This window comes from Nanorana parkeri, unplaced genomic scaffold (assembly GCF_000935625.1).
Source record: "Nanorana parkeri isolate BGI_ZX_2015 unplaced genomic scaffold, ASM93562v1 scaffold21, whole genome shotgun sequence".
NCBI classification, from domain to species: domain Eukaryota; kingdom Metazoa; phylum Chordata; class Amphibia; order Anura; family Dicroglossidae; genus Nanorana; species Nanorana parkeri.
In genome coordinates this window covers 3,784,326-3,812,130 of record NW_017306289.1, presented here as the reverse complement: position 1 = coordinate 3,812,130, position 27,805 = coordinate 3,784,326, and the positions used below count along the sequence as shown (strand labels likewise).

At 42.1% G+C, this 27,805-nt stretch overlaps 1 protein-coding gene across 1 annotated transcript in view; it reads left to right on the top strand.

The window, feature by feature from the left end:
• The window catches only part of MRPS9 (mitochondrial ribosomal protein S9), a 49,776-nt gene extending 30,601 nt beyond the window's left edge, over positions 1–19,175 (top strand). The window contains exons 6-11 of the mRNA XM_018562978.1: positions 6,379–6,464; positions 7,263–7,338; positions 11,710–11,878; positions 14,192–14,300; positions 15,474–15,643; positions 19,023–19,175. Of these exons, the coding sequence (XP_018418480.1) occupies positions 6,379–6,464; positions 7,263–7,338; positions 11,710–11,878; positions 14,192–14,300; positions 15,474–15,643; positions 19,023–19,114 (702 nt within the window). The 3' untranslated portion in view covers positions 19,115–19,175. The remainder of the gene's footprint in view (positions 1–6,378; positions 6,465–7,262; positions 7,339–11,709; positions 11,879–14,191; positions 14,301–15,473; positions 15,644–19,022) is intronic.
• The last annotated feature ends 8,630 nt before the right edge of the window (positions 19,176–27,805 follow it).

Genomic DNA, 27,805 nt, shown 5'->3' with positions numbered 1-27,805 from the left:
GCGCGCTTGCGTTTCCCCGATTGTGTGTGGGTGTGTGGGGGGGGGGGGATGTTTGTTAATCCTTGCTTATGCGTGGAGAGACTGCTTGCATCCCAGAAGCTTGGGTGCAAGTGGTGGTATCCCAGGTAATTTCGTTCCATGTCCCCTCTTTAGTTTTTCACCTAACCTTCCTGTGTCCCTGCACAGATTAGCAGATCTCTGTCGAGCCCTCTTTGGCTAAATGGTATGGAGGATTTTACTCACATTCAACGTTCCCAAACAGCATCTTGGATCTTAAAGCTCTGAATGTCTTCATTGAAACCTAGAAATTCTGCATAAAATCCACCAGGTCTGTCATTGCCTCCCTTCACCCCTGACTTCTGTGGGTATCAGGGACACATACCTCCATGTCCCCATCTTCCAGCAAATCAACATATACTACATTTTGCTGCAGGGACACCTACACTGCCAGTCTGTGGGTCTGCCCTTCTGGTTTTCATCTGCACCTCAAGTGTTCACCAAGATGCTGGCTCCAGTAATAGCCTGCTGTGCACCCATGGCATCCCTATTCTGGGATAATTAGATAACCTCTTGTTGAGGGAAAAGTCAGTTTGGGCTCTGTCAAGCACCGTGCCTTGATTGTCTAGATGTTACAATTGAGAATTATTAGAGTTGGTGCTGGAACTGACATCATTTAGAATCTAGTCCTGGACACAGCTCTGGCTGTGTTTTTTTTCCCACGGGAGACACCCCAAACCATCAGATCTCACATTCAAGCTCTCTAGTCCAGGAATGATATGACCCTTCACTTATGCATGAGAATCTTGGGCTTGATGGTTATCTTACAAGAACCATTTGCCCGGTATAACTCCAGATTTCTAGAAACCAAAATTCTGTCGTTCTGAACAGACCTATTTGTTTGGCACCGAGGAGCAGGTTGTCCCTGGCTTTGTGGTTTAGGAATCCATCTTTTGGAATCAGGGAAGTTCTTTTTGAAGATCCTCATGACAGATGCCTATCAGGCTGGGGAGGAGTTCTGGGCACTCTGCAGTTCAGGGGATATGGCCATTGGAGGAGTCTCATCTCCAGATCAACATACTGGAACTTGGGTAATTTGTCTGTCTCTGCAGCTTCGAACCCTCCTGCTGGAAGGTCATCTGATCTGGATTCAGCCTGACAAAGTCAAAGCGGTTGTGTACATCAACCATCAGGGAGGAACCAGTACCAGTAGATCAGATCCTGAACTAGGCAGAACTTAACTTTCCCACCTTGTCCTCCGTGTACATCCCAGGCTTAGAGAATTGGCAGACAGACTTCCTCCTGCCTGGGCCCAGGGGATGAAAGTTTACTATAAAAATATATTTTATGTTATACACAATCAATTCAAATCTTTTGGAGGAACACCCCATATACAGGTGAAACTCGAATAATTAGAATATCGTGCAAAAGTAATTGCAGTAAGTGCTGCAAAAGGGGCCCAAACCAAGTACTGAGTACATATGCATGCTTGTACTTTTCAGAGGTCCGATATTGTTCTATGTACAATCCGTGTTTTATTGATTGCATGTAATCTATTTTTTTGAGGTTGTGGATTTGGGGTTCTTGGTGTTTTCATGAGCTGTAAGCCATAATCATCACAATTATGACAAATCACGGCTTGAATTATCTTGCTTTGGAAGTAATGAGTCTCTCTCATATATTAGTTTCACCTTTTAAGTTGCATTAGTGAAATAAATAAACTTTGCACGATATTCTAATTATTCGAGTTTCACCTGTATGTACACGGTACATATAAATGCCTGGTATTTTGTCTTTTTAAATCATGGGATTTCCTCCCAAAGATGTGAATGGATTGTTTATACAATAAATATATATTTTCATCATAACTTTTTATGTTTTTTTTATAAATTATTCAAGTTTAGAGGGCTGAAACTAAAGTTCCACCTGTGTGTTACTACCGATATCAATTTGAGCATGAAAATGGAAGCTGTAGTAGATAGTTGCATAATAGGACAGACCATGTTTTGGGGATCCTAGGGAGCTCTGAAGACAATGCAAAGTTACAAACTGGTACCCGTAGGTGCCTATACAACAGAGGTTAGGTAAAAGGTTTATTTTAACATCGCAAGATACTCCCCGATCCCCTGGTGCTATAGGTTAAATTACTTGAGAGCTGTGTTCAAAAATGTTGATTTCAGCCTCAACATATGTTTATTTTTTTATGATGATGACAGTTAAAGCAGTCCTAATTATATATACAACACACACACAAGCACAATTGTGGTATGTTTGGAGTATGCATACGGTTTGAAGGCACTCCCTCTGCCAGACACACAAATGTGTGTATAATGTGTTTTTTAATGTAAGTTCTGTCGTTATCGTTGACCTTGAGCAAATGAGTTTCTATGCCCTGGCAGAAATGAAAGGGGTGATAAATGCAGAGAGTGCCTTTGCTGAGTAATGGAGCTGCAGCACACTTTCCACAGAGGTTTTTCTCTCCTGCTCAGCCTCCGGCAGCCGCAGGACCCCTGCTGTTCATTTAAATAGGTATGTCAAATCTGCCTGGAGATGCCGCCGGTTTGATCTGTGGTAATATTTGTGAAGGTTCCATATGGACTTGAGCCCCCCGCAGTGCTAAGAAATAATGTACAACGCTTCATGGTGCAGACGCAAATTTCCTCTGAAAAAGGATGCAGTGCTGCGTTTTAGCTGTCGGAGTGGATGATGGAGAGGACGCGCTAGGCCTGTCAACTCGTTACACGGATGGGTTGCACGCAGCGAGGCTGTGGAAAATCTGTGCCTTTTAACTTTTCTACTTAATCACGGTTGTAGCATTGCCTTTAGACTGTATGCTACATTAATTCTCTTCCTGCCTTCCGCCTCTCATCCCAAGTTTCACAAGGAAAAAAAATAGAAAAAGTCTAGCATGCAGGTCTTGTCGAGGCCTTATCAAACAGCTGTCATCCTATGAGCCATTTGCATTTGTTTTGGCTGAAACAGAGCAACCCAAGGGCAAGATGTGTTTGTTGCTTTCCATCATAATAAAGAAATTACACATTTCGGAAGGAATAAAGCTTTTATTTGTAGTGCTTGTGCTTCAGAACCATTTAACCCCAACACCTCTGGAAGTCTCATGTGTCATATACATTGCCGAAAGCCTTAAAGTATCTCAAGAGTGTAACCTGCTGGGAAGAGCAATATTGACGTCTAATTGCAATCGTCAACAAGGCTGTTTAGTAAATTATGTATTGTATTTCGTCTGTTGCCACGAAAAAAATGCTCCTCGTATCTGTGTTACTGTAGTCTTTACATGTTCTTTCTGCTTCATATATTTCTATTGGCATCATAGATTTTCCTTTCTTTAATATCAAGAATCTATACAAACACATAAGCTGCTCGGCTTAACTCACCAATGCCCAGCTACATTTGTTTTATTCAGTGACACTGTGTCCTCGTAAGTCCCTGTGATTTGACTGTCACAGGAACAGCCACAATTGCAGGAACCAGTTAGCATGGCTAATGCTCCTATGAAGGGCATAACATGGCAAAGTTGTATTTTGTTTTGCTTTTTTAGGTAAAGGCAAAACTTAGGTTTTGGAGAGAGTGGGGTAGGGTTAGACCCTCTCTCAAGTTTTTAGCTGTAATACAATGTTAAGGCTACCAGTATTTTTTTTTTATAGAAAACGTGTGCTGGGAAATATGTGGCCTGCTATTCCTGACCTCCTTCTATAAATCCTAATTGCCTGGCTGTCTTGCTGAACCAATGGATTTAACATTGTCTGAATCACTGAGGCAGCACAAGCATGAAAATCAGGAGACTTGCGGCATGCTTTTGCACTGTTATCAGTGACTAAACATGGCTTTATTCATTTTTGGGTCCGTAACAGCAAATTAAAGCCCAACTTTGGGCACCAGAAAAAAGATATACTCACCCGATCTTGGGTCCCCACCTGGCTGCTTTACTAGTTCCCGTAGCCTCTTCTCCCCTGGGCTCAAGTGGTCTAAGGATCCATGACGTCAACACGTCCATTGGCTTGCATTGGCTGTGAGGATGCCGAGTGGATGGGGAGAGAGGTGAGCAGCCTGAGAAACAGGTGCTTGTATCATCTCTATTTTAGACCCTAGACCAAAACAAGCAGTCTGGGCATTTAAAAAAAATCAACCCCTGCAGAGAAGCTCCTACTGTTACAGATTTATTACTACTGACAAAACAATATTTCTAGAATAAATGCTCAGCAGACCTTAAGAGAGACAAGAGCACAAGGTATATTACATGACACGAAAAGGCTACTTTGGCAATTATGGGTAGAGTCCTGCCATCCTCGCAACATTTATTATGTCGATTTATACAGTTGGAAGACCTTTCTTTTCACCCTTGACTCTTTAAATAAATGTTGTCATTTATTTAGTTGTGTTTTACAATATGTCTTCTATGCTCCAGTGACTTGTGGAAGTTTAGTCTGAAGCCAGCTTTAGCACAGCTGTGGGTTCCTGGTGTTTATAAATGGCACACAATGTTATAGGTAATATGGTCATACAGACACATTTTGCTGGCCTGGCTCAGTTGGAGTTCCATCTAGTGACAGCCTCATTGCTCTTGTCTGTCCTCTGCTCACTGGAGGGTTGGAGTGTAGACAGGAAACTGCTCTGTGTACTAAATCTAAACAATATAACAACCATTACTACCCATCCTGTTAATTATTAATGATTAATAATCACACAATAATCACACTTATGTTATGTATTATAAACAAGTCAGAACAGCTTTTTTCTTTTTTTGTGGGTGTTTTGTCACGCTAGGTAAATAAACAGTTTGTTTCATTTATTGCTTAGACTTATGTCAAACTTGCGATCCTGTCACTGGTGAGGATCTCTAGAGAGTATAGAGATACTACTCGCCTATGTTGGCAGGGTTGTTCCCTCTCTGACCTGCTCAGCAAATCATCACTCCCCTGCTGAAGGGGTACATTTCACAGTGCTTACGTCAAGGAATGATGCCAGTGATACCGTGGAAAAAACCAAGCAAGTCGTTTTTCTGCCATCTGTAGAAATACTGTCACTGGCGAGTTGATTATGCAGGGGTGCTCCAATGGGGGAGGATAAGTTAACTGCTAGTTCAAATAATGTATCACATACAGTATTTGACTATGTTGTTACAACTTACAAGTGCACTACTCAAGCTACAATCACCTTACACAATGCACGGGTGCAGATCCTTAAAGGGTTATTAAACCCTCACGTTTTTTTGCATACATCTACTGCTAGCAAGCAGTAGATATATGCAAAAACTTTTTAAAAAACCTTTTCAAACGGGTTTAAACTTACCTGTGTCTTCGCCATGCGCTCCCGTCCAAACATCTTAAGAGACTCGGGCGGCAGCAACGGATCTTGGGGCGCACCTCAGATGTTCCGCCGGGAGACGAGGAGAGACACAAGGTAAGTCTATGGAGCAGCGTGCACCCGCACAGACAACGTGGGACAGCAGAGAAGCGTCAGTGCTGGATAAGAGACCCGCACCAGCGCTAGAGGGACAGCTGAAAAGGACAGTAAGGAAGAAGATGATCGAATAAAGAAGCATGATTTAAGCTAAGTCCTGACACTAACATTGGGGGGATAGCCTTTAATGTCACTTTAAAGATTAAATGACCAAGGGTAAATGACATACTAGGTAGTCTGATTTACATTTAAATGTCTGGTGTGAAAAAAAAAAATCCTGGTCTACCCTAAAGCTGGCCATACACCTTACAATTATCTGCAGATGTTCTATGGTCAGATGGAAAAGGTGCAACAGATTCCTCCATCTATACTTAACTGTGTGGATGAAGTAATCTCCACCTTTTCCATCTGACCACAGAAAATCTGCAGATAATTGTAAGGTGTATGGGCACCTTTAGTCTAAAGTTCTTTTCAAAGCAGGGAGCATTACATATAACAAGAAGTTCAGAATCAAATGCAGATGGCCACTGTAGTCCATGTTTATTTCAGTGCAGCATGAAATTCACACTTTGCTGAGCATGTGTGTATTGAGCCATTTGGCTCATACAAACTGTTTTACATCAGGAGCTTAGGAACACCTGAGGGGGTTAGGATGCCCATGTGGTCTTTTTTTAAACATGTGAATTTGGGCCGCTTATTAATAAACACATTATTTTATTGTGTGACTGTACAGATGTCAGCCTCTAATGGGACATTCACCTTATTGCCTAAGGCAAATTATATGTTTAGCTTGTTTACAGTGCATACAAATCCATCTCTTGTCTCCACTTGCCTCTGTGTCACTGGAGGCAGCTTCAGCATGGTTGGTTGGCCAGTTTTTTACCCTCCCATATATTTGCTGGCCATTTCTGTCATTTATTGTTTATCATATTCCTTCTTTTTTTTGTTTCTTCTCCTAACCAGAATACACATGAAACATTCCTAAAAGTGCAGGCTTATGAAGATAACGTTAGAAGTAAAGGCCTGGTTTCTGAAAGTCCAGGACAAATGTAAGTGTGTGTCGGCGTTTTATCAGTAGAGGACATGGAATCAGGATTTTAGATAGATAGTGGCCAAGGCATTTGAAATGGAGCGCACTGCCATGTATTAGTCTTACATGCATATCCACGTTTATGTATGAAAGTTCCAGATGAACCAACAGATGTTTACAATGGTGGGACATTCCGAAAGGTGTCTGCTGGAGTTATAGATGCCCCATGGACACTTTGTGTCCCATAGGGTTGAAATTGCTCATGGGGTACATAGATGGAATATGTCTATAAACTCTTTGAAAAAGAATGAGCAAGTTGTCCCCTTTGCATCCACTTTGTGCTTGCTTTGGATTCATTATAGCTTCAAGCAGACTTTTTGAAGGGGGCATTTGCTTCTGGAGCTATTGTTACACAATCCATCTGCCCTGAATTGTGCCACCTTCAGATTAAATGTAAGTTGTTTCCTATCCTTTCATGATGCAGTGTGATTCCACAGCTGATAACTCTTCTTTATTAATATTACGTCTGAATACAGTAGATGCTTATCAAATATGGCATAGAATTTACACCCATTGCCTGAGTACTGTTTCCCTCTATTAGTGTACCGTCGTGTATTTATACTGCTGTTATCATTGAAGCTGAACTGCTCCTCTCATAAAAAGATGCTATTAATAGACAGCAGTTAAAATTGTGATTTTCTGCACTGTTTTGTATATCATCAGGCCACGGATGCCAATATTAGTGATGTCAGGTGATGCGTCTCTAATTGCTTGAATAATTAGGGAATGCATAATGCTGTGTGTTTGTTTTCAACAGAGAAATGGCTGGTCAGGTTTGGTTGAGTAAAGAGAATCTGGAACATATAATAGTAGAAAAAGTGTCTGACAGAGACGTAAGTGTTTAATGCTTTTACATCAAAGTTTTTTTTACTTTTTGCATCTTGATAATCAAAAGAATGTTTTGTTAGGTAGATGATTACTGTGGAGGCATATAATGCACAGGTTTTGGACCAATATTTAGCCATGTTCATGCCAGGGCTATGATTTGCTTCAGTGCAGGCTTATATTCATTCTGTCTTTAATTGCTTTTTTTCTTAATTCCTAACAGCAATATGTTGTGTTATTTTTTTTTTTCTCTAGGACCGCAAACCTCCATCGATGGGGTCCTGTCTAAATAGCTGAGCCTTTGTACTTGATATAAAACTATGACATCTCACAATTCACCTTTTCCCTTTGCCACAAATAGAGCCAAAGCGTACTGCACATACATTTAAAAGAGAACTATGGGGTAACCTTTTTATCCCACAGTTCTCTTTGGGGTCACGGGAGGACATATACATGTCCTCCTGTGACCCAAAACTCGGTTTATAGCGGGCTATTGCCCACTATATGCCGAGAGCGCCGCAGCTGGGACGGATCCCGACAATACTTTTGAGATGCTCCCTCCCCCGTCCGTTCCTCCAGTCAGCGCTGGAGGATCGGAGAGGGGGAATCCCTGCAGGGAGCAGTGACTGACGGCCTCTGCTGGGAGATGGCGGTGTGTGTTTGCTCACTTTTCGAACTATAGAGTCGATGTGTGACCGTTTCAATGTCACGCATTTGCTCTAACTATGAGGATAAGTGTAAATCAGTCACCTCATAGTTCTCCTTTTAAGCAGTAAGCACCAAAAATATGATCAATTCTGCTAATTGCAAATGTTATTGGTTGTCAGACTCCTAGATAAAGAGGGTTTGCTGCCAGGCCCTGCACTCCACTTATAACCTCAGCTGGCCAGACCATTTTTGCAATTTTTCACCTTTTTTTACATTTTCAACTGCAGGTTTCAGAGTTTGTAAAATACCCCCCAAACCATACATTTTCTGAAAATACATGACCGGTACAATAAAAAGATGGTGCTCCTAATTTAGTAGGTCCCGTCACAGTTGCACAAATGTTTATCAAGTCAATGTTTTCTAAAATACACTACAATCATTCATCAGCGCACACAAAAAACAAAATTTACAAGATTCCTAAAAAATCTAAAAGATAAAATTGCAATGAATTAACAAATATTTGTAAATTTTAAATTGTGCCTTTTTACGAAACATTAAAAACGGAAGGAACGCAAAACTGTAAATGAGCAACTAATTCTAAAAATCTGAAGGCTGACCTTACACTTATGTGTTGTGGTATCGCCTGATCTACAGTGCTGTTTGTGCACTGCATTGGTGTGTGTTGCGATAAAATGATGCAGGCATACATTTAATCGCAACACAACATATTACAATAGTTTGCCATGCAGCGCATGGCAAAGCATTGTGATCAGGGGTCTAAACAGACCCCTGATATTTCCCATTTGAAATAGAAAAATACATTGAATCACAGAGTTCTCAGTGTCCTTTTCTATAGCCCCAACATTCAATGAACAGGAAGCACTCAGTGCAGAGGCTTCTTGTGCATTCAAAAACTGAGGAGTAAATATTTACTATCTCCCCAGTTATGAATGGTCAGGATGCCTCTGTACTGAGGGCTTCCTGTTCATTCATAAACTGAGGAGATAGTAAGTGTTTCCTATGTCCTCAGTTATGAATTAACAGGAAGTAATAGCACTTCCTGTTCACCCATCAATGGGGACATAGTACCTGCTTACTATGTCCTCAGTTATTTACAAGTATATCAGAGTGACCAGTACTGATCACTCCTAGTTTGTACTGCACAGGGAAGGATCACTCCGCTTGGCATTCCTGAAGCTTTGCCCCTCCTGTCATTGCACTTTCCTCCCTGCAGCTCTCTCGCCAGCTGCAGAGGTCTGTGTCTCCTTGGATCCTCGTTGCCTCTGCCAATACAGGCGGTGGAGAGCAGCGGGATTGGAGGTGACACAGACCACTGCAGCCAGCTTCCAGTGAGGAGGAGACAGCTGCAGAGTGGCTGTGATGGGAGAATATTGTCAGCAGCTGATGACAGCTATTTATTTACACAGTACAGTCAGGAGAACCCTTCTGTTATAATCTGATGATAGTTGAAGTGACCATGAGCTTAAGGCAGAAGGGTGAATGCCAGCGACGTAAGGCATACTGACTTGGCCAGATGGAAACTTTTTGGTTCTGCCGTATGCCTTTACATTGTTAGCAAGGAAAGGCTTAAATGCAGTCTGTTGATGACCTTTTCTGTTGTGTTCCTGGTCATTATTATTGTGGCCAGCGATGTTCAGATACAAGTGTCGATACTTGCTAATATCAGGGTTGCAGCTGGGACCTGGTTCTGGCGCTCCACCACTGTCCTGAAATCATTAGTCTGTATTGTTTTAGAAAAACTGTCACATGACAATAAACAAAAATGTATCAGTACTTGTATCTGTAAGTACTTGGACAAGTATCAGTACCTGTACTTGAAAAAACTGGTATCTGTGCATCCCTTATATATATTTATAAAAACAAAATCGTACATTAAAACAGAGATGTACAAATCCCAGGAGCTCCGTAGCCAATGCTCTTTAACAATGACAGCTGCCTCCTAACTTATGAATTTTTCTCTAGTCTAGTCTTGGAGCTGGAAGAGTATCTTTACATGTACTTGTACTTGGTATCTGAACATCCCTAATTGCGGAATGATAGACAATGTTATTCTTCCAAGTTGGGAAATGTTAATTTCTTATGACAGGTTCCCCTTATAGTGTTTACCTTTCCAGCTCCAAAATGAAAAAAAAAAAGGTGCATCAACATATTTTGATAATTATACTTTTTTTAATAAGTTGTTTTTAGATTGTAAGCTCTCAGGGGCAAGATCCTCCTAACAATCTTACATTGTATTGTAACGGTAATGCCTCTCTTTAAACCGTTGGCACTATGTAAGTCCCAAATAATAATAATGTCCTGCCTACATTTTGAACCCCTGTCTTTAGGCCTTTGTTGCAGAAATTTTACTTTGCTTCCTGTCCTGCTGACAACATTTTACCAGGTAGTAAGTGAAGAGAACTCTCCAACAGCAAAACCAACAGAAATAAGAATGCTTTTATATAGTAGGGTTGGTTAAAGGAGAACTATGGGGTGAGCCAAATGTCACAGGTCAGCTCTATTGATCGGGAAGTCAGTGAACACATACCGCCGATCCGCTCACTTCCCGATCATCTTCCTGCTATCAGTCACCGCTCCCCGCAGGCCCCCCTCTTAGCCCCCTATGTGATAGCAATAAAGTTAAGCGTAAAAAAAAAAGAAAACGTTTTTTTAAAAATTAAGTCACAGATTTTAATATTTTTTGTTAAAGTCCCCACATACACACAAGCATGTGTCGGGTGCGATTACTTCTGAAAATGACCATTGCGCCGCATATGTTACATATCACCGCGAACGTCAGAGCATAAGCAATAGTTGTAGGGCAATTAATCACTGTTAACACTAAATTAATCCGCTGGAAAAAGCTCTTAAAGGGTTGTCTATGGCCAATTTTAAGTATTGTACTGAACTATTGGTTCCCTGCAAGCCTTAGTCATGTGCTACACCAAGTAATGAGAACTATTTTGTTTTTATACCATGATTAAGGAGAAAGCCTTTGTGTCTCAGATATTGTTTGTTCTTAATGCATTTATACTCAGCGTATGGATTAGGTGCTTCATGATTAAGGAAGGCTACTTCCAGGAAAGAAAGTAAGCGTATGCTATTCAATCAGTATTAATCCGAGCTGTATTCTCTTTCATTGTTTGTAGGAAACGTGCACTTTAGCTGGATATTGATGAGCCAGTCTTTAAAAAGTGAACCTGCCGTCACCAAAAAATAGTCAGGACCTTAAACTTGGCAACAAAAAATGTGTGGCAATTGTGGTTCTATAATGTTAAGGTATTCACCAAATAGTTTGTGCTACTCTCGACAAACTACCCTGTAAACAAAGTAATACAGCTCCTCTTGAAATAGCTTTTTGGGTCTAAGGTGGGAAACCTTACTAAACACCATCTGTAGGAAGTGCCAACAGAAAATGCAAATGTAATCAGCTGGCAAGTAGAGAGAAATTCTTGAAGGCTCATATAATTTGCAGCAGTTTGTGGCAAGATCCCTTCAATTACAAAAGAGTAGCTTAAAACTGCTTTGATTCATTGTTGTCTGCAAAATAGGTCTGAGGGATTTTGTGGAGCATAGAAATGTATTGTCTCACACTGTTTGAAAATGAACATCCATATGCCAAAGTGTCAGTCTGACAGGGAATGTCAATGAGAGGCCTGCTCTGCCAAGCTCCAGCCTAGGACTATAGCAATTACACTGACACCTCCTAATGAGTTTTTGTTTGCTTGCAGTACCAGTATTTTATACAAACGATGGAACGCTTGGTGAGGCTGCCACACAGCAGCATTGAGGAGGAGTATGTGCACAAATTCTGCAGGAAGCTTGAAATTCAGAGCAAAAAACAGATGGTTCAGCCACCACAGTATGATGAGCATGGCAGAGCATTCAGCACCGCCGAAGGTAATCACCCCAAGACTTTGTCAGTTTCTTAGCTAAGCAGGGTTCCACAACTCTACGTAATGTTTTATTTCACAACAGTTTGGAAGATGTCTGCTGTTTAACGAAGATAAACATTAACCACTTGAAGTCCGCGGTGTTAAACCCCCTTCCCATCCAGGCCATTTTTCAGTATTCAGCGCTGTGATACTTTGACTGACATTTATTCCGTCATGGAACGCTGTACTGAAACTAATTTAAGGCCCCATTCACACTGAGCGGATTGCAAATCGCGCTTTTGTCGCGTGATTGTCATTTTTTCATAATACCTATCATGGGCAAAGATCACATCATCACAAAAAGTCTTAGTGCTCCTTAGTCTTGGCTTAAAGGAGAACTATGGGGTAAGTGTTTTTCCACATAGTTCTCCTAAGGGTCACGGTAGGACATAAACTAGCGTTCTTCCGTGACCCAAAGCTCAGTATACTGCCGAGCTACAGCTCACGGTATACTGAGACCGGCGCAGCCGGGACGGATCCTGATATTACTATCGAGATCCACCCAGCTGCGGGATTGACAGCTGACTCTGCCTATCTAGAGCCAGCTGTACCCGCCCCCTCCCCATCTGTTCTGCCAGTCAGCGCTGATGGATCGGGGAGGGGGGGGCCCCTGCACTGCAGGGAGCCGGGAGTGACAGTCACAGCTCTCTGCAGGGACATGATCAAGAAGTGAGCGAGCGACGGTATGTGTTCGCTCACTTCCCGATCTATTGAGCCGATGTGTGACAGTTTAATTGTCACACGTTGGCTCGAACTATGAGGCTGATTCTCACTCACCTCATAGTTCTCTTTTAACTGCCATTTCTGCACTTGAACACATTCTGCATTGTATGACATTTGTGTATATATAAAATGCAGTTATGTTTATAGTATATTATATGAATATGCACACTCCAGCATGAATTGGCAGTTTTTGATATCTTTTTATATCGGCTTTAAAACTTTCAGCATGCTAGTTATAATGTGAACAGATATAAAGAGTTGGGTGTACATTCCAGTGCCTTGTAGCTGTTAGCTTGCTTATTGGCGCAGTTCATTCTTTATATTGTATAATGTGAACAGTGCACACACTTTTCTGCCATTGAGAATACCTTTGCTGCTATACTTGATGGACTCACATCAGCTAGACTGGATTGAAATTAAGGGCTGGAGATATGACTGTAGCAGTTTTCTTTCAGACTTCTCTGCCTATTATATCCAGGCCTATTTAGTTACTTATTACAGGTGTTTATATAGCGCTGACAATTTACATGGTGCTTCATATATTGTACATTCACATCAGTTCCTGCCCTCAAGGAGCTTACAATCTATCTCACATACTAGGGCAAATTTAGACAGGAACCAAATGTTCCTGAGGGAGGAAACCGGAGTACCCAGAGGAAACCTCTGACCTTCAAGACAGGAGTGCTAACCACTAAGCCACTGTTTATATATGTTCAAAATGTTAAGCCAACTCCACTAAACCTGATCACCTTTAACCTGTCCTGTTAAAATCAGGAAACCACATTTGCCCAATTGTCCGCACATGTCAACTCAATACTCGTATATCATACGAAGTAATGATTCTATACTTGTATTCAGTCTGTGCTCTGTTCCACACGAGTACTGATAACTCCTCCAATTTCTTTCCCTCGAGAAGCTCCAGAATTCAGTTGGTAAATCTTTAATGCTTTCTTTTAATGTGAACCGTACCTAAACACATAGATAAGAGGCATGCTTATGTTTGCAAACAATTTAGCAATGTCAGGTCCTCTATTTGACCGGTTTCAAAGTGTACTGTATGCATTTTCCATGGGGAGAAAAGTGTATGTATAGTATATGTCGACATGTATCCTACAAGTGGCACCATTTACTCCTATAGACAATGCAGTTTTTAGAAACCACAGGTAAACTGCAGCACGCAGAATAGTAAGGCTAGGTTCACACCAAGGCAACTCCTGATCGTGCGGCAATCCGCGTGGTTCTGTGCACGATTGCCTTGCTAAAAAAGTCGGGCGTTGTGTGTCGCGGATGTCACCCCTTTGATCAATGGGGCCGTGCGGCAATCGCTGTGTGCACTAGCACACGATCACGCGGCCCCGGTAAAAGCATCCCGTATGACGTGCGATGTAGTGCAGGTGGTGTGAACCTAGCCTCAACCATTGAAAAAAAAAATATTGCAAAACTGTCCAGTGCCTGTTTAGTTGTTGGGGAACGGTACGTAAATGCAGAGGTGTAAATATGCACTAAAAGTATTACTGTTAAGGCTTTTCTCATTGACATCTGCTCTTATCTTTAGGCAAAAGAAAAACATCACATTCAACGGTTATACTTAAAGATAACGGACAGGGAAACATCATCATAAATGGCGAAGATTATTTGTATTATTTCCCAGTGCTGCAAGACAGGTAAAATAATTCTGTTATAAATAGAAGGCTCACAATCTAACATTGTACCCAATTCCCCAATTTCCTTCATTGCTTCCCATTTTTATGGCATACCCTTATGTTGGGTTAGTGCATGTCTTACTAAAACCAAGATTATACAGTCTCATTGTCACAGGTCGGCTAGAACTATGAGGTGAGTGAAAAGCACTCACCTCATAGTTCTCCTTTAAATTATATGGTATCGTTTTTTATAATTAAAAAAAAAAAGATTCCTTATGCACATCTACTAGCTTTATTTGTAATTGTCCTCATCTCAGGTTGGTTCACTAGTCTTTAAAATAAAAGTGTGTGGTCTCTACCTGCAGATAACATTTTGTATTCCTGCTTAGAACAATTGCTAGTGAGAATCAGCAGGCAGTTTGAAAGATGAATTTATGGTGACCGCTAAGTCTTCTATGGAAAGCAGAACTGTTTTTTGGGGGTTTTTTTTCAAATTATAAACACATCCAGCTGCAGCGATATCAACATTTGTGTTGTGTGTCTCTGTAGCACCCCCTGTTGGAGAAAACAAACTAATGCTGCATCTTTGTTCATGCAAACTGTAGCGTCTCCTTTTTAAATATCACCATACTTGTGTAGGCAAGTTTCAGGGATCAACATATAGTATCATACAATTTATAATAAACATATATTGTTTAAAATATGTGCAGAGCAGTACAGAGATAGCAAATATACATAACAAAACATAACATAGTCTAACGAGATGTTATTTTTCAAAGGCTATCACACATTTAAACATAATTAATATGAAGGTATTTTTCAGTAATATGTTCTGTCAGGAGGGTGGTAATCAAGCAATGCATTCTTGACTGGAGTGACGTGCAGTCTGGCCACACAAGCTTATGGAAGGCATAACGGTCTTTTGGTTTGATAGCACTTGGCAAGGATATGCTCATAATTTATGAGCTCCTTTATTTCTTAAGGACAGTTACTGTTGAAGTCACATGATTTGACATGAAACAGGTCACATATTTGGCTGCCTGAACAGGTTTTTGACAGTTTGCTCTTTCCATTTGAATGGATGCTGGACAGAGGAGGTTGGAGTTGTGCTTGCTTTAAGTGAAGCACCTTTTTTGTTTCTTGTTTGTACCATTGTTTATTCAGTCAATGATTTACTGCCTTTTCTTCTTTTAGGGAGCAGCTTATGTTTCCACTCCAGTTTGTTGACAGACTTCGAACATATGACGTAGAGTGCACTGTCTCTGAAGGGGGAAGGTCATCACAAGCTGGAGCCATCCGGCTAGCTATATCAAGGGCCCTGCTTAGCTTTGTCTCAGAGAATCAAGGGGAAGCTATGAGGCAAGGTAGGGGAGCTATTCTCTTCCTTCGAAAATGAACACTGTAGATTTAGAGACGGCTTATTAATTTGGGGGTTGCAATGTAAACCAGCATTACCTTATTACAAAATCTGGAATTAGTGTGTTGCATTCACCCCATTGTCAGCAGTCCTAAAAATGGAACTAAAGGGATAGAAATATATTCATTTTCACACTTTGCTTGCACACACACATTTGTAAATACTCAATTTAAAAGAGAACTAAAACCAAACTTTTTTTGGCTTTAGTTCGCATATGGGTCACAGGAGGACATTTACTAATATACTCCTGTGACCTAAACTCTGCATATAGTGGGCATTAGCCTACTATATGCTGACAGTGCAGAGCCGTGCTGCAGTTGGGAAGGATCCCAACAATACTGTCAGGATCCACCCCTCTGTCTGATTGACAACTGGCTCTACCTTTTAGAGCCAGAACCAGCTGTGCCCACCCCCTCCCTTGTCTGTCCCTCCCCTGTCAGTCTGGAGGAACAGAGGAGGGGGGAATCCAGTCACCACTCTGCATGAAGAAGACTGTGAGTGGAGTGATCAGCGGTTTGTGATCGCTCAGTTCTCGATTACATTTTACTCTCCCAATACTTCTCCTTTAAAATAGTCTCTACATTGTTACTGGCAGGCAGTCATTCCAATGATACAAAACACACAAAAAAATTCCCAGCACACTTGCCAGCTATGTAGTAACCACGCTGCCCCATCAAGGCTCCTCTGTGAAGTGTGGTCCTAACTCTATTTATGAGTCTCCATGTTGGAGCATGTTAATGCAGTTGATGAATTGAATGCAGGTGTGCCTGGAGAGAGCCCACTCCTCCTTAAAGGAGAACTATGAGGTGAGTGACTTGCAATCATCCTCATAGTTAGAGCCGACCTGTGACATTGAAACTGTCACACGTCGGCTCTATAGATTGGTAAGTGAGTGAACACATACCATCGCTCGCTCACTTCTCCATCATCTCCCTGCAGAGAGCCGTGACTGTCACGGCTCCCAGCAGGGATTCCCAGCTCCCCTATCCGATCCTCCAGCGCTGACTGGAGGAACGGTTGGGGGACAGGGCGGGCACAGCTAGCTCTGCCTCCAGATAGGGTTGGGTGGATATCGACAGTATTGTTGGGATCCGTCCTGGCTGCGGCGCTCTCAGCATATAGCGGGCAATAGCGTGCTATAAACTGAGCTTTAGGTCACGGGAAGAGGTTAGTATATCTCCTCCTGTGACCCTAAAGAGAACTATGGGATAAAAAGGTTACCCCATAGTTCTCTTTTAAAGGTACAGGGACACACCAGAGGCCCAGCAATCCAAAATGCGCGCTGGGACCCCCAGTGCGTCCCCACACCAAACATAGTCAGACGATAAATGCGTGGCAAAAGCACAATTTATAACAAGCCTTTGTAGCAAGGTGCACATGGGAAGGCTTACAACAATACAACACAGAAAAGCCGTTCCCAACACACTTGCCAGCTAGCCTGCAACAAAACAAGTTACCCTGTCTAACGTTATGCGTTAAAAACAGAGGCTTTGGTTACACAAACCTTTGGCCAGAAATATGTAGAAGCCACACCGCCCCGTCAGGGCTCCTCTGTGAAGTGTTGTCATTCCAATGATGACTAAAAAAAGACAAAACCTTGCTATGTCACATAAAAAGTCTCAAAGGAGTGCCTAAGCAGTGAATAGTCAAAGCTGGAGACAGATGCAATTCTGGCTGTCTTGTTCATATTGTAGATGACATTTCCATGCATTTGTTACAGATGAATACCCTTTTCAATTATATCTTAAGGCAGACAGAAACTGGAAAGAAAACCTAAGCCATTTTCCCCACTGCTGTTCCCTAACCTGCCTGAACAACCTTCCTGGCTCTTCCTACACATAGATTCCACTTTATGCCACAACTCTGCCCTAGAAACCCCTAGCTGCTGGAGAGATGTTGCTACTTACAACAGGTTATGTTAGCTGTGCAAATGATATGATATTTGTAGCATCTCCCAGCAACAAAATCACACCCACCCACTCATGAAAGAAAGAATCTTTTCTCTGTTGCTGAGCATGGTCAAGCAGAACTGCTGTTTGGGCCACTCTGCTTGACCTGCAGTCCTCTAAGCACACTAGGCTGGGATCATTTCTCCTATGCCTAGGCATTTTGTCATGTGGCTGGCTGACATTACTACATTGCTACCATCCCTTAAACCACTTGTGAAAGTAACAAGTGCATACATTCATGCAGCATTTAGATTTGTATTTGATTAGTCAGGTAAGGTGACCCCGCAAGCTCTGAAGATATGTCTGTTACTGGGGAGTGGGGGTGTCATTCTCAGTGGTCTATTTCCTCCTTCTCCATCTCCTTTTGAAACTGGGGCGCAAGTATCATTTAGGGGACTATTTATAAAGAGTGAATCTGATATTCACCAAAATCTTCGTGGTGCATGTTTTTAAATGCCAGTGATTGATTTACTTTCCTTGCTTTACAAATATGCCCCATAAAAGTGTATGCATAGTGAAAAATAACAAAATAAATGGGAAGAGTGCTAGAACATTTGTCAAGTTCTTATTGCTGTCTGAGTCACCTCTAGAGAGATTGGTCCTTTGTATTTAGTCTAGTGATGATTGTCACCGTTAAGTGAAGGAGGACAAGTTAAGGAAGTTAAGTGAAACAGGACAACAGGACACACAACCATAAATAAACTGAAAGGGCTATATATACCCTTTAAAGGAAAGCTATACTGAGGATATTTAGGAGCAGACGCTGCTGACCTCCTCTTCTACAAATACTAGTTCTCTGACTGTCGTGCGGATCCAGTGATTTCAGTACCGTATATACTCGAGTATAAGCCGACCCGAATATAAGCCGAGGTACCTAATTTTGCCACAAAGAACGGGGAAAAAGTATTGACTCGAGTATAAGCCCCCACCCCAAATCTGCCCTCACTCTATGTACTAAGGAGCAAAAAAGCAGCAAGCAAAAAAGGACTTACGGTTAGGGGCTCCTGCTCCGAGCTGGGTCATCTGGCAGTCTCCGGCCACCTAAATTAGGACCCGGAGACTGCCAGATGACCCCGCTCGGAGCGCCGACCACCGGAGCAGCAGTGATGCGACGCTCGGCGAGGTAAGTAAGTTCTCGAGACACTGACTCGAGTATAAGCCGAGGGGGGCACTTTTCACCCCAAAAAATGGGCTGAAAATCTCGGCTTATACTCGAGTATATACGGTAGTTTTTACATGCCGGTGTCTCAGGGCCGAATCCAGAGGTTTTCTTTAAAAATGTAATTGCAATTATCATGCTTATCGTGCATCAGAATAAAGTGTATAATAAAGAACTTAGACTGCTGTTGCTCATTTGAGTTTTGATATGTCTTTCAGCTGGACTACTGACTCTAGATCCACGTAATCGGGAAAGAAAGAAACCTGGCCAGGAGGGTGCTCGCAGAAAGTTTACATGGAAGAAGCGTTGATTTGTTGGGAGCGGGATTGACTGCTGTATAATAAATGATTTTTTTTCTAATAAAAGTTTAATGAATGACAAGCTGTATGATTTCCAAATGCAGCTATTTCTTACTTTGTGAAAGTGCAAATTGCCTTCTTCAAAAGAACTGAATTTACATGTTATCACCTTCAGTACAAATCCAAGGAACAAAGGTTTTATTCTTCATATTATGTTAATGGATGAAAGATGCAAACTATTTTTATGTCCTTGTGGTCAACTGTGCAGCCAGACCTGTTGTTTGGACCACATATAGAGCCTTTTAAACCCATGTTCCCATCCATTTTTCTGCCTTGTACCTACATGCCTTGTAATGCACTGTAATGCGTTGCATTAATGCAACACATTATGTCCGTAGGGGCAAACAAAAATCCACCATAGCCACCACTACATAGCAGGCACAAGGCTCCTCTGCCGCTGGAGTTTCTGCAAACACCCAGTATTTCCCAGCCACAAGGGAGCATGTGTTCAGCTTCCCTGACATAGAGGAGATAGTCACCCGCACACCAAGGTCCAATGCATTAATACATCCTTATACTATTATTATTATTACATAGTATTTATATAGCGCCAACAGTTTGCGCAGCGCTTTACAATATAAGGAAGACATTACAGTTACAATACAATTCAAGACAAGATGGTTATACGTCCTTTTATTGACAGCAGATACATATGGCATCACAAATATGAGCAATGTTTCAGAACCTACCAAGGTCCCTTCATCGGGCTAAAAACAGTGACAATTTGCCTCATGAAGGGACACGGTAGGTTCTGAAACATTGCTCATATTTGTGGTGCCATTTGTACCATGCAAAGATCGTCCAAAGAATCGGGGTAAAATTATCAAAGTGGCCCAAGTAGTCATCAAGAATCATGGGTGACGAGAATCTACTGGCATCTTTTGCACTTCATAACATCTATGTTCACAAGTCTGCCATAAGCAAAACTTGAGTGTGTTATCATTATTATTACATAGTATTTATATAGCGCCAACAGTTTGTGCAGCGCTGTACAATGTAAGGAAGACATTACAATACAATTCAAGACAAGATGGTAAGGAGGGCCCTGCCCCTGAGGGCTTACAATCTAAAAGAGAATTATTTGAGAATGTGATGGTTCAGTGGTTAGGTTGAGGTGGGATAGGCTTCCCTGAAGAGATGAGTCTTTAGGGAACGCCTAAAGGCAGTCAGTGTGGGAGATAGACGGACAGGTTGGGGTAAAGAGTTCCAGAGGATGGGAGAGACTCTAGAGAAGTCCTGGAGGTGAGTATGGGAAGAGTGGACAAGGGAGCTGGAAAGCAGGAGGTCTAGGGAAGAGCGGAGTGGAAGGTTAGGGTGATATTTTGAGACAAGGTCTGAGATATATCCGGGGGCAGAGTTGTGGATGGCTTTATAAGTGACTTAATATTTTGAATGTTATCCTCTGGGCGAGTGGAAGCCAGTGCAGGGATCGGCAGAGGGGGGTTGCAGACACTGAGCGGTTGGTCAAGTGGATGAGTCTGGCAGCTGCATTCATGATAGACTGAAGGGGGTATATCCTGTGTAGTGGAAGGCCAATGAGGAGGGAGCTACAATAGTCAAGACGAGGGATAACAAGGGAGTGGATGAGTAGTTTTGCGGTTTCGTTGGTGAGGAAGGGGCGTATTTTGGAGATGTTACTATGGTGAAGGCCGCAGGATTTGGATGTGGGGAAGAAAGGTGAGGTCCGAATCAAGGATGACACCTAGGACTTTGGCATGAGGGGAGGTTTGGATAGTTGTGTTATCAATCTCAACTGAAATGTTGGGGGAAGGTGCACGGAGTGGAGGAAATATCATGAGCTCAGTTTTTGAAAGGTTGAGTTTTAAGAAATGTTGTGACATAAATTCCCCCCATTATATTTAGAGAAACCACTGCATACTAGTGATTGTCGTGCATCACAATTCCACAACAGAATGTCAAGGCATGTGTGATCTAAAAGAAGGTGGGTCATGCAACAAGAGAATGGTCTACAATAAATAATATATTGGTACAGAAGAAATTTACCTTAGAGGATCACTTAAAGCATATGTTCAATAAATATATATCAAAGTAAAATGTGTTTGTTGTATAAGAATGAGCGCTTATCTTATTTGTAGAAGTCATCTGGTACAGGGAATGCATCATGAGACCGCTAGGTTGTTAAACTACTTCTGAAAATGCTGGTTGTTCAGCTGTCATGCTTTCGGATATCAATACTTCCTGGGTCACTGACCTGTAACAGGTATGTACTGGAGATTAAGAGGTTCTGACTGCCTGCTGCTGCATACATGTTCTGGGTCAATGACTTAATTATTAAAGCCAGAGAATCAACATAGCAGGAAGTGAATGCAAATCTCAATAGGATACAGATGGACGAAAAATGTATGTGGGTTTTAACCTTTTCCTACTCTGTCTGAAATGGAAAAAATGTTCTTGTCCATCTTTAACCTTAAGGTTATACTTATAGGAGGATTAAACACTTGCCCATTAGGCCAGCCCAGCATACCCCTCCTACAACCAGTAGTTTCCAAGAAGGATGGATGTCTTTTCTACAGCTCTAATCAAACACATTTTTTTCTTTCTTTAGTTAAGACTCTACTCTGCATCGTTGCTGGAACTTCATCTCTTCGATTGCAGCTTTCCAGCACAGCTCTTCTAAAATTAGCTGCGGAGTGCTTTGCAGGTCCAGAGTTGTTGCCATTGCCCTGTCTCTGAGTACTCGCTTAGTAAGTAGGCTGCTCATTGGTAGCTACCTCAACTACTTAGGTTGCTGGGCGATATTTCCTGCTCCCACCAGTTTTGCCATGGAAGGGGTTAACTACATTTTCTGTAAACGAGTAGGTGTACAATTTACACCTTACTTATTCATGTAGGGGGGGAAATATTCTTAAAGGGGGCTCCCAAATTCCAATTAGCCCACAGCCACCAGGCCAGGGTTGTGGGGAAGAGGCCCTTATCCACGTTAACATGGGGACGAGATGTTTTGCTTTGGAAAAAAAATTCAAAGCTCCATTATTGGCCATCATTTTTCACCTGACCAGCTTTCGCAGGTCAGGGAAAGCATTTTGGGGTTCACCTTTGCTTTGCTTGCCCATAAGTTTGCCTTTTGGGTGAACAATGAACATGCAAAGTTCACCACTAACACAACCTGACGAGAACTTCATCCTTATTTGCAACCTGTACAGTGTATAATATGATTATAGAATGCTGGTCACTTTTCTAAATCAATGAATTGCTTAGATAGTGACAGGTGCCACAATAAGTAATACTTGTTTGTTTTGACATGAAGCGTCAATAAACAGACGTGTTTTTCACTTCAATATGGTGTGCTGGTGACATCTTTAACAAGTTTTTTAGTATTGGCAGCGCCATCCGCAGTCACTTCGAGCACTCCCTGCTGACAGGGATACCCAGTAAGGAGTGCAGCAGGATTCTGAAATACAATAAGTAATACTAAGCACAGATGAACGTTTGAACTAGCTGTTACCTCCACACTAGCAGATATTTATTGCGCACTGTAGGACAGAACACTTAATGGGGAACTTCACTTAATGGGAAATGAAGTTTCAGATCCCTAACATTTGTCTCTGTATAAAAAAAAACATTCTTACTATTCCATATAGTGCAGTGTTGTCTTCCTTCCAGGAAAATGTTTCCTTGCACTGTTCTACTGCCGCGCCGCCATCTTGAAAGGACATAAAGCATATACGCAGACGCATCATGGGTCTCTGCCAGTGGCATCTCTGCTCATGTGCTGGATCTCACAAACTGCCTCCTGAGAGGTGTGACACTGACATCCCAGGAGGAAGCTGGTGGCCAGATATGTCATCCTCGCCGAGGTTTCAGGGAGTGAAACTATGTATGAAAAAAGAATTCCTTTTTGCTCTTTCATTAAAATGCATTGGCCTTTGCTTCCTTCAAAGTAATGATGTAATCAAAGCAGAAAGCACAATTTGTAAAGTGCACAGATGTGCTTTATAAATGTGCCAGAGTTTCCAGGGGCTTTTGAATGAGCCCCGTATGTTAGAAGTATAGTACATATGAGTACATGAATATGACATGGCATTTGGTGACCATGAATATTTTCTGCTTTCATCTTGAAAGTTTTCACTTGAACTTTAGTTATCTGCTACTAACATTAATATTTAAAACACTATCCCAGCAAATCAGTTTTGGTAGCCTTCCTAAAAAAAAAGTTTCCTTGAGGCTTAGGAACTTGCAGTTACCTTAAATGAACACTAGATGGAAACCATTAACCATATTTTGGGAGAACAGTTCTTCATTTGTAAATTTGATACATTGTAGGAGATTAATACAGAATAGTAAAACTCCACCTGTAACCTTGACAAACCAAATGCTTCTATGTGTTAAAGTGACACTAAACTCTGGAGTTAAATCTTAAAAATACATTCAAGTACCATAACTATTACCAAAAATGTATCTTATTTGTTTATCACTCAGCTGTAGATCCTCAAATCATCTCATTGGTGCCGACCCTGTCCTTTCTTCTGGAGGGTGGCTACTTTTGTTCTCCATGTTCCCTGTGTGTGTTGTAGACACCGCTCCAACGTCTCCCCCCCCGCCAATGGTGGACTACAATCTCAATACAAATTCGTAAACTAACTGGCTTATTCACAAAAGGGTGATGGGTTTGGAGAAGGCAGGAGAAGTAAACAATCTAGGACAACATAGCTGATTTGGAAACATTCTCTAATCCAGCTCACTTTCCAGTTCAGCTATGTTGTCCTAGATTGTTCACTTCTCCTGACTTCACCCTTTTGTGAATAACCCTACAAATGTTGTTGGTTATATGTTTAGATGAAGCACTGAGATCTTGAGGAATGCTGAATTAAGTTTTCCATGCTTAGAAGAACGCTACGTGTATGTATACAGCATAGTGAACGAAACATAGATAGAAAAAACAGCTTCCTGTGTATCATAGATAAGCATGCACATAGCGAGTAACATTGCACTACACTGCCACCTACAGCTTAAAAGACATATTACATCTCACAACATTATTATATTAGTACAGTATGTGCTATTGAATTTCCAACAAATGTAACATTGTCTATCACAGGTGTGACCCTGGAGCGGTGGCTACTTTACAACACACACAGGGACCATGGGGAAGAAAAGTAGCCACCCTCCAGAAGGAAGGACAGTGTCAACACCAATTCAGAGATGATTTGAGGATCTACAGCTGAGTGATACACAAATAAGATACATTTATGTTAATAGTTATGGTACTTAAATGCATTTTTAAGATGTAACTCCTGAGTTTAGTGTCACTTTAATCTAGATTTTTGCCTTTCTAAAATGACCCCATACTTTTAAAATTTCACATATGTATACAGTTCTGCATCTACAATTCTCTGATTCTGATGTTGTGCAAGTGTAGCCAAAAAACAAGCATGCATTATGGGCCTGTATGACTTGCTGCATATTTGTGTGGCTGGGTAATCCAGGTGGCCATTGAATTCTGATTACAAGGGTGTTGTGCGTCCTTCACAACTGTCAATTTGGTTAAATAGAGCTAGGAGGACACAGCACAGATTCAGAAGAACTTTTACTTTAAAAAAAGGTGTTTTTTCCCCTTTGATCTGTTCCTGTCCCACAAGAATGTTGGGATTTTCCTGGAACTGTTTAAAGTGGAAGTAAGATCTTGTTAAAAAAAAACATTGCCCGCAGGAAGAAGCTTTTTATGACAGAAGAGACTGTGTAAGTCTCATCTGACATAAAAGCTTCTACCTCCCCGGTCAGCAATTTTGCTCTTTTAGTAGTGCATGCGCAGCTCAGTGTACAGGTTCAGCAACATTCTTGCTGAGATTAAGTAACTCCCATGCGCGTGTGCGGGAGTTACGTCAATAAGGCTTGGCCAATGAAGTGGCTGAACAATCAGAATTTGGAAGGAGATCGGGATGAAGATGGAAGCACCAGCGAGTGAGGAGCGCAGTGCTAGCGAGCATAGAAAGGATCACTTTGGAAGCTAAGTCTGCCATAATATGCTAATATGCTGTGCATTATGGCTAAAAGTTACAGGTGGCTTTCTTTTCTCCATGAGTATTGTGAATAAAAGCAGACAGCCTCATAAATAGAAACAAATACAGCAGCAGTACATCTGTGATATCTTCTGTTAGAAAGCTCCCATTCATACCTTAGTGATTTGAAGCACATTGCAAGAAGTCCTTTAGCACTCCACAGTCACATCTCTCTTGTATCTTCTATTGTGATCATTCACATCTAAGCATCATGCTGTTTGCTTATGCAGCAAAAGACTTTGCTGGGAGCACCTTGAAAAAACACATGTACAAATACACAATAAAAAAATGCGTGGAAAACTACGCGGACACTCAAGTGTGAATGGGGGGCTCAAGCAGTAAGCAGAGAAAATATGATCAATGCTGTTAATTGCCAATGTTATTGGTTGTCAGACTCCTAGATATATAGAGGGTTTGTTTCCTACATGGATGACCACACAGTTCTCACTATTACTACTAGACATGTGCGATTCGTTTCGTTCCGAATCGAAAATTCAGACGAAATTTCGGAAATTCGGATGTATCTGAATACCGAATTACAGTTATAACGAATGCAAACCAATCCGAATTTCTGATTCCGAAATTCGTTATTGTTAGTCTGGACAAATTTTCATTTGTGGACGTATTTTCGTAGCAGCAAAGTGACATTTAAAACAAAATATTATTTTTTTTATGTCACTTTGCTGCAACAAAACAAACGTGAAACGGAAACGACAATTCGTACAGACTACCGCTAACGAATTTCGTCCGAATCCAAATCCCGAAACAAATTGACTTCCGGACCCAGATCCCGAAAAACGAAATAACGCAAAATCCGGATTGAAACGAAACGGATTTTTTTGCCGGTGCACATGTCTAATTACTAGGGTATATTAAGGTATAAAGAATCAATACTTTGAATCATCATGTCTATGAAGCCATTATGGAAATATGGCCATTAAAAAGAAAAATTCTACACAGGTCCTCATAGTCACAAAAATACCTCGAGCAATGACGGAGAGACTAAGCCGGATTCGCACATACATACCAAAGTCTCAGATGCCTACACTTGACTCCCAGGTGACCACAACCCTGGAATCCCCCATTACTGAAGCCGAATGGAATCTAGCGCTCTCCCAGACGAAACCGGGGAAGAGCCCGGGCCCTGACGGATTACCGTCCCAATATTACATGATTTATAAAGATCTCCTAGGACCGCACTTCCTCGCAGCGTTCAATGGCATTCGTGGGGGAACTACCCTCCCTCGCCAGTCGTTGGAAGTGCACATTACGGTCATCCCCAAAGAAGGCAAGGATCCCCAGATCTGCTCGAGCTATAGGCCCATATCCTTGCTTAATGTAGACCTGAAATTGTTCACCAAGATCCTGTCGAACCGCCTTCTCCCGCACATCCCCACTTTGGTGGGAGAACAACATGTGGGTTTTGTCCCAGGCCGAGAGGCCAGGGACAACACGACACGGGCAATCAATCTTATCCACCTAGCAGAGGCAGGGCGGGTACAGGCGATTGTGCTTTCTACAGATGCGGAGAAGGCGTTCGACAGGGTTGCATGGGATTTTATGCTGGAAGTCCTTAAGCATATGGGTCTTGGCCGACAGATGATGGGTTGGATAGGGGCAATCTACTCAGACCCGTGGGCAAGGGTCCGTACTACGGGCTCCATTTCCGCTCCGTTTGCAATTACAAACGGTACGAGACAGGGTTGCCCCCTGTCCCCCATCGTCTTCATACTGACACTGGAACCATTTCTTCGTATGGTGCAAGCCGAACCGGAGGTGAAGGGGGTCGGTCAGCGGGGCACAGAGCATAAGGTGGCAGCTTATGCGGACGATATGCTGTTTTTCCTGACAGACCCACGAACCTCCATGGTGAAGCTATTCCAAATGTTTAAAGAGTATGGGGACCTGTCTAATCTCTCCATCAATTACAGGAAATCTGAGGCTTTAGCCCTGAATGATGGAGGAGGCGGATCTACAGGCCTTCAGAGCTTATTCCGGGTACGATGGGAGCAACAGGCCATAAAATATCTGGGGATATACCTCACTTCCTCCATAGCAGATCTGTTTAGACTAAATTTCCAACCGCTCCTGGCGACAGTCAAGCGGGACCTCCAGAACTGGAGGCTCCTCTCTGTATACTGGTTCGGAAGGGCCGCTCTGGTCAAGATGATTGTTCTGCCAAAGTTGCTCTATTTGTTCCAGGCAATTCCGATCCGACTACCAGGGTCGTTCTTTACACATGTAGATGCAGAATTCAGACGCTTTATTTGGCAGGATAAACATCCGAGAGTGTCGTGGTCCCTCTTGAAAACCCCCAAGACAAAGGGGGGTTTGGGAGTCCCAGACACCTATGGATACTATAGAGCTTGTCACCTTAATAGGATAGTGGACTGGCATACCAATGGTGGCTCTAAACTATGGGTGGATATGGAGGTGACCTGGACGGAACAACCACTGACCTCAGCTGCGTGGATACTGGACAGATATAGGCACCCAGATATAGCAATACACCCTCTTATTGAGGCGTCCCTACATGTACTAACAGGGCTCAAACGCAAGAAACATCTGACCTCCCCTGAGGGACCCCTGACCCCACTGACAGATAACAAAGCATTCCCACCG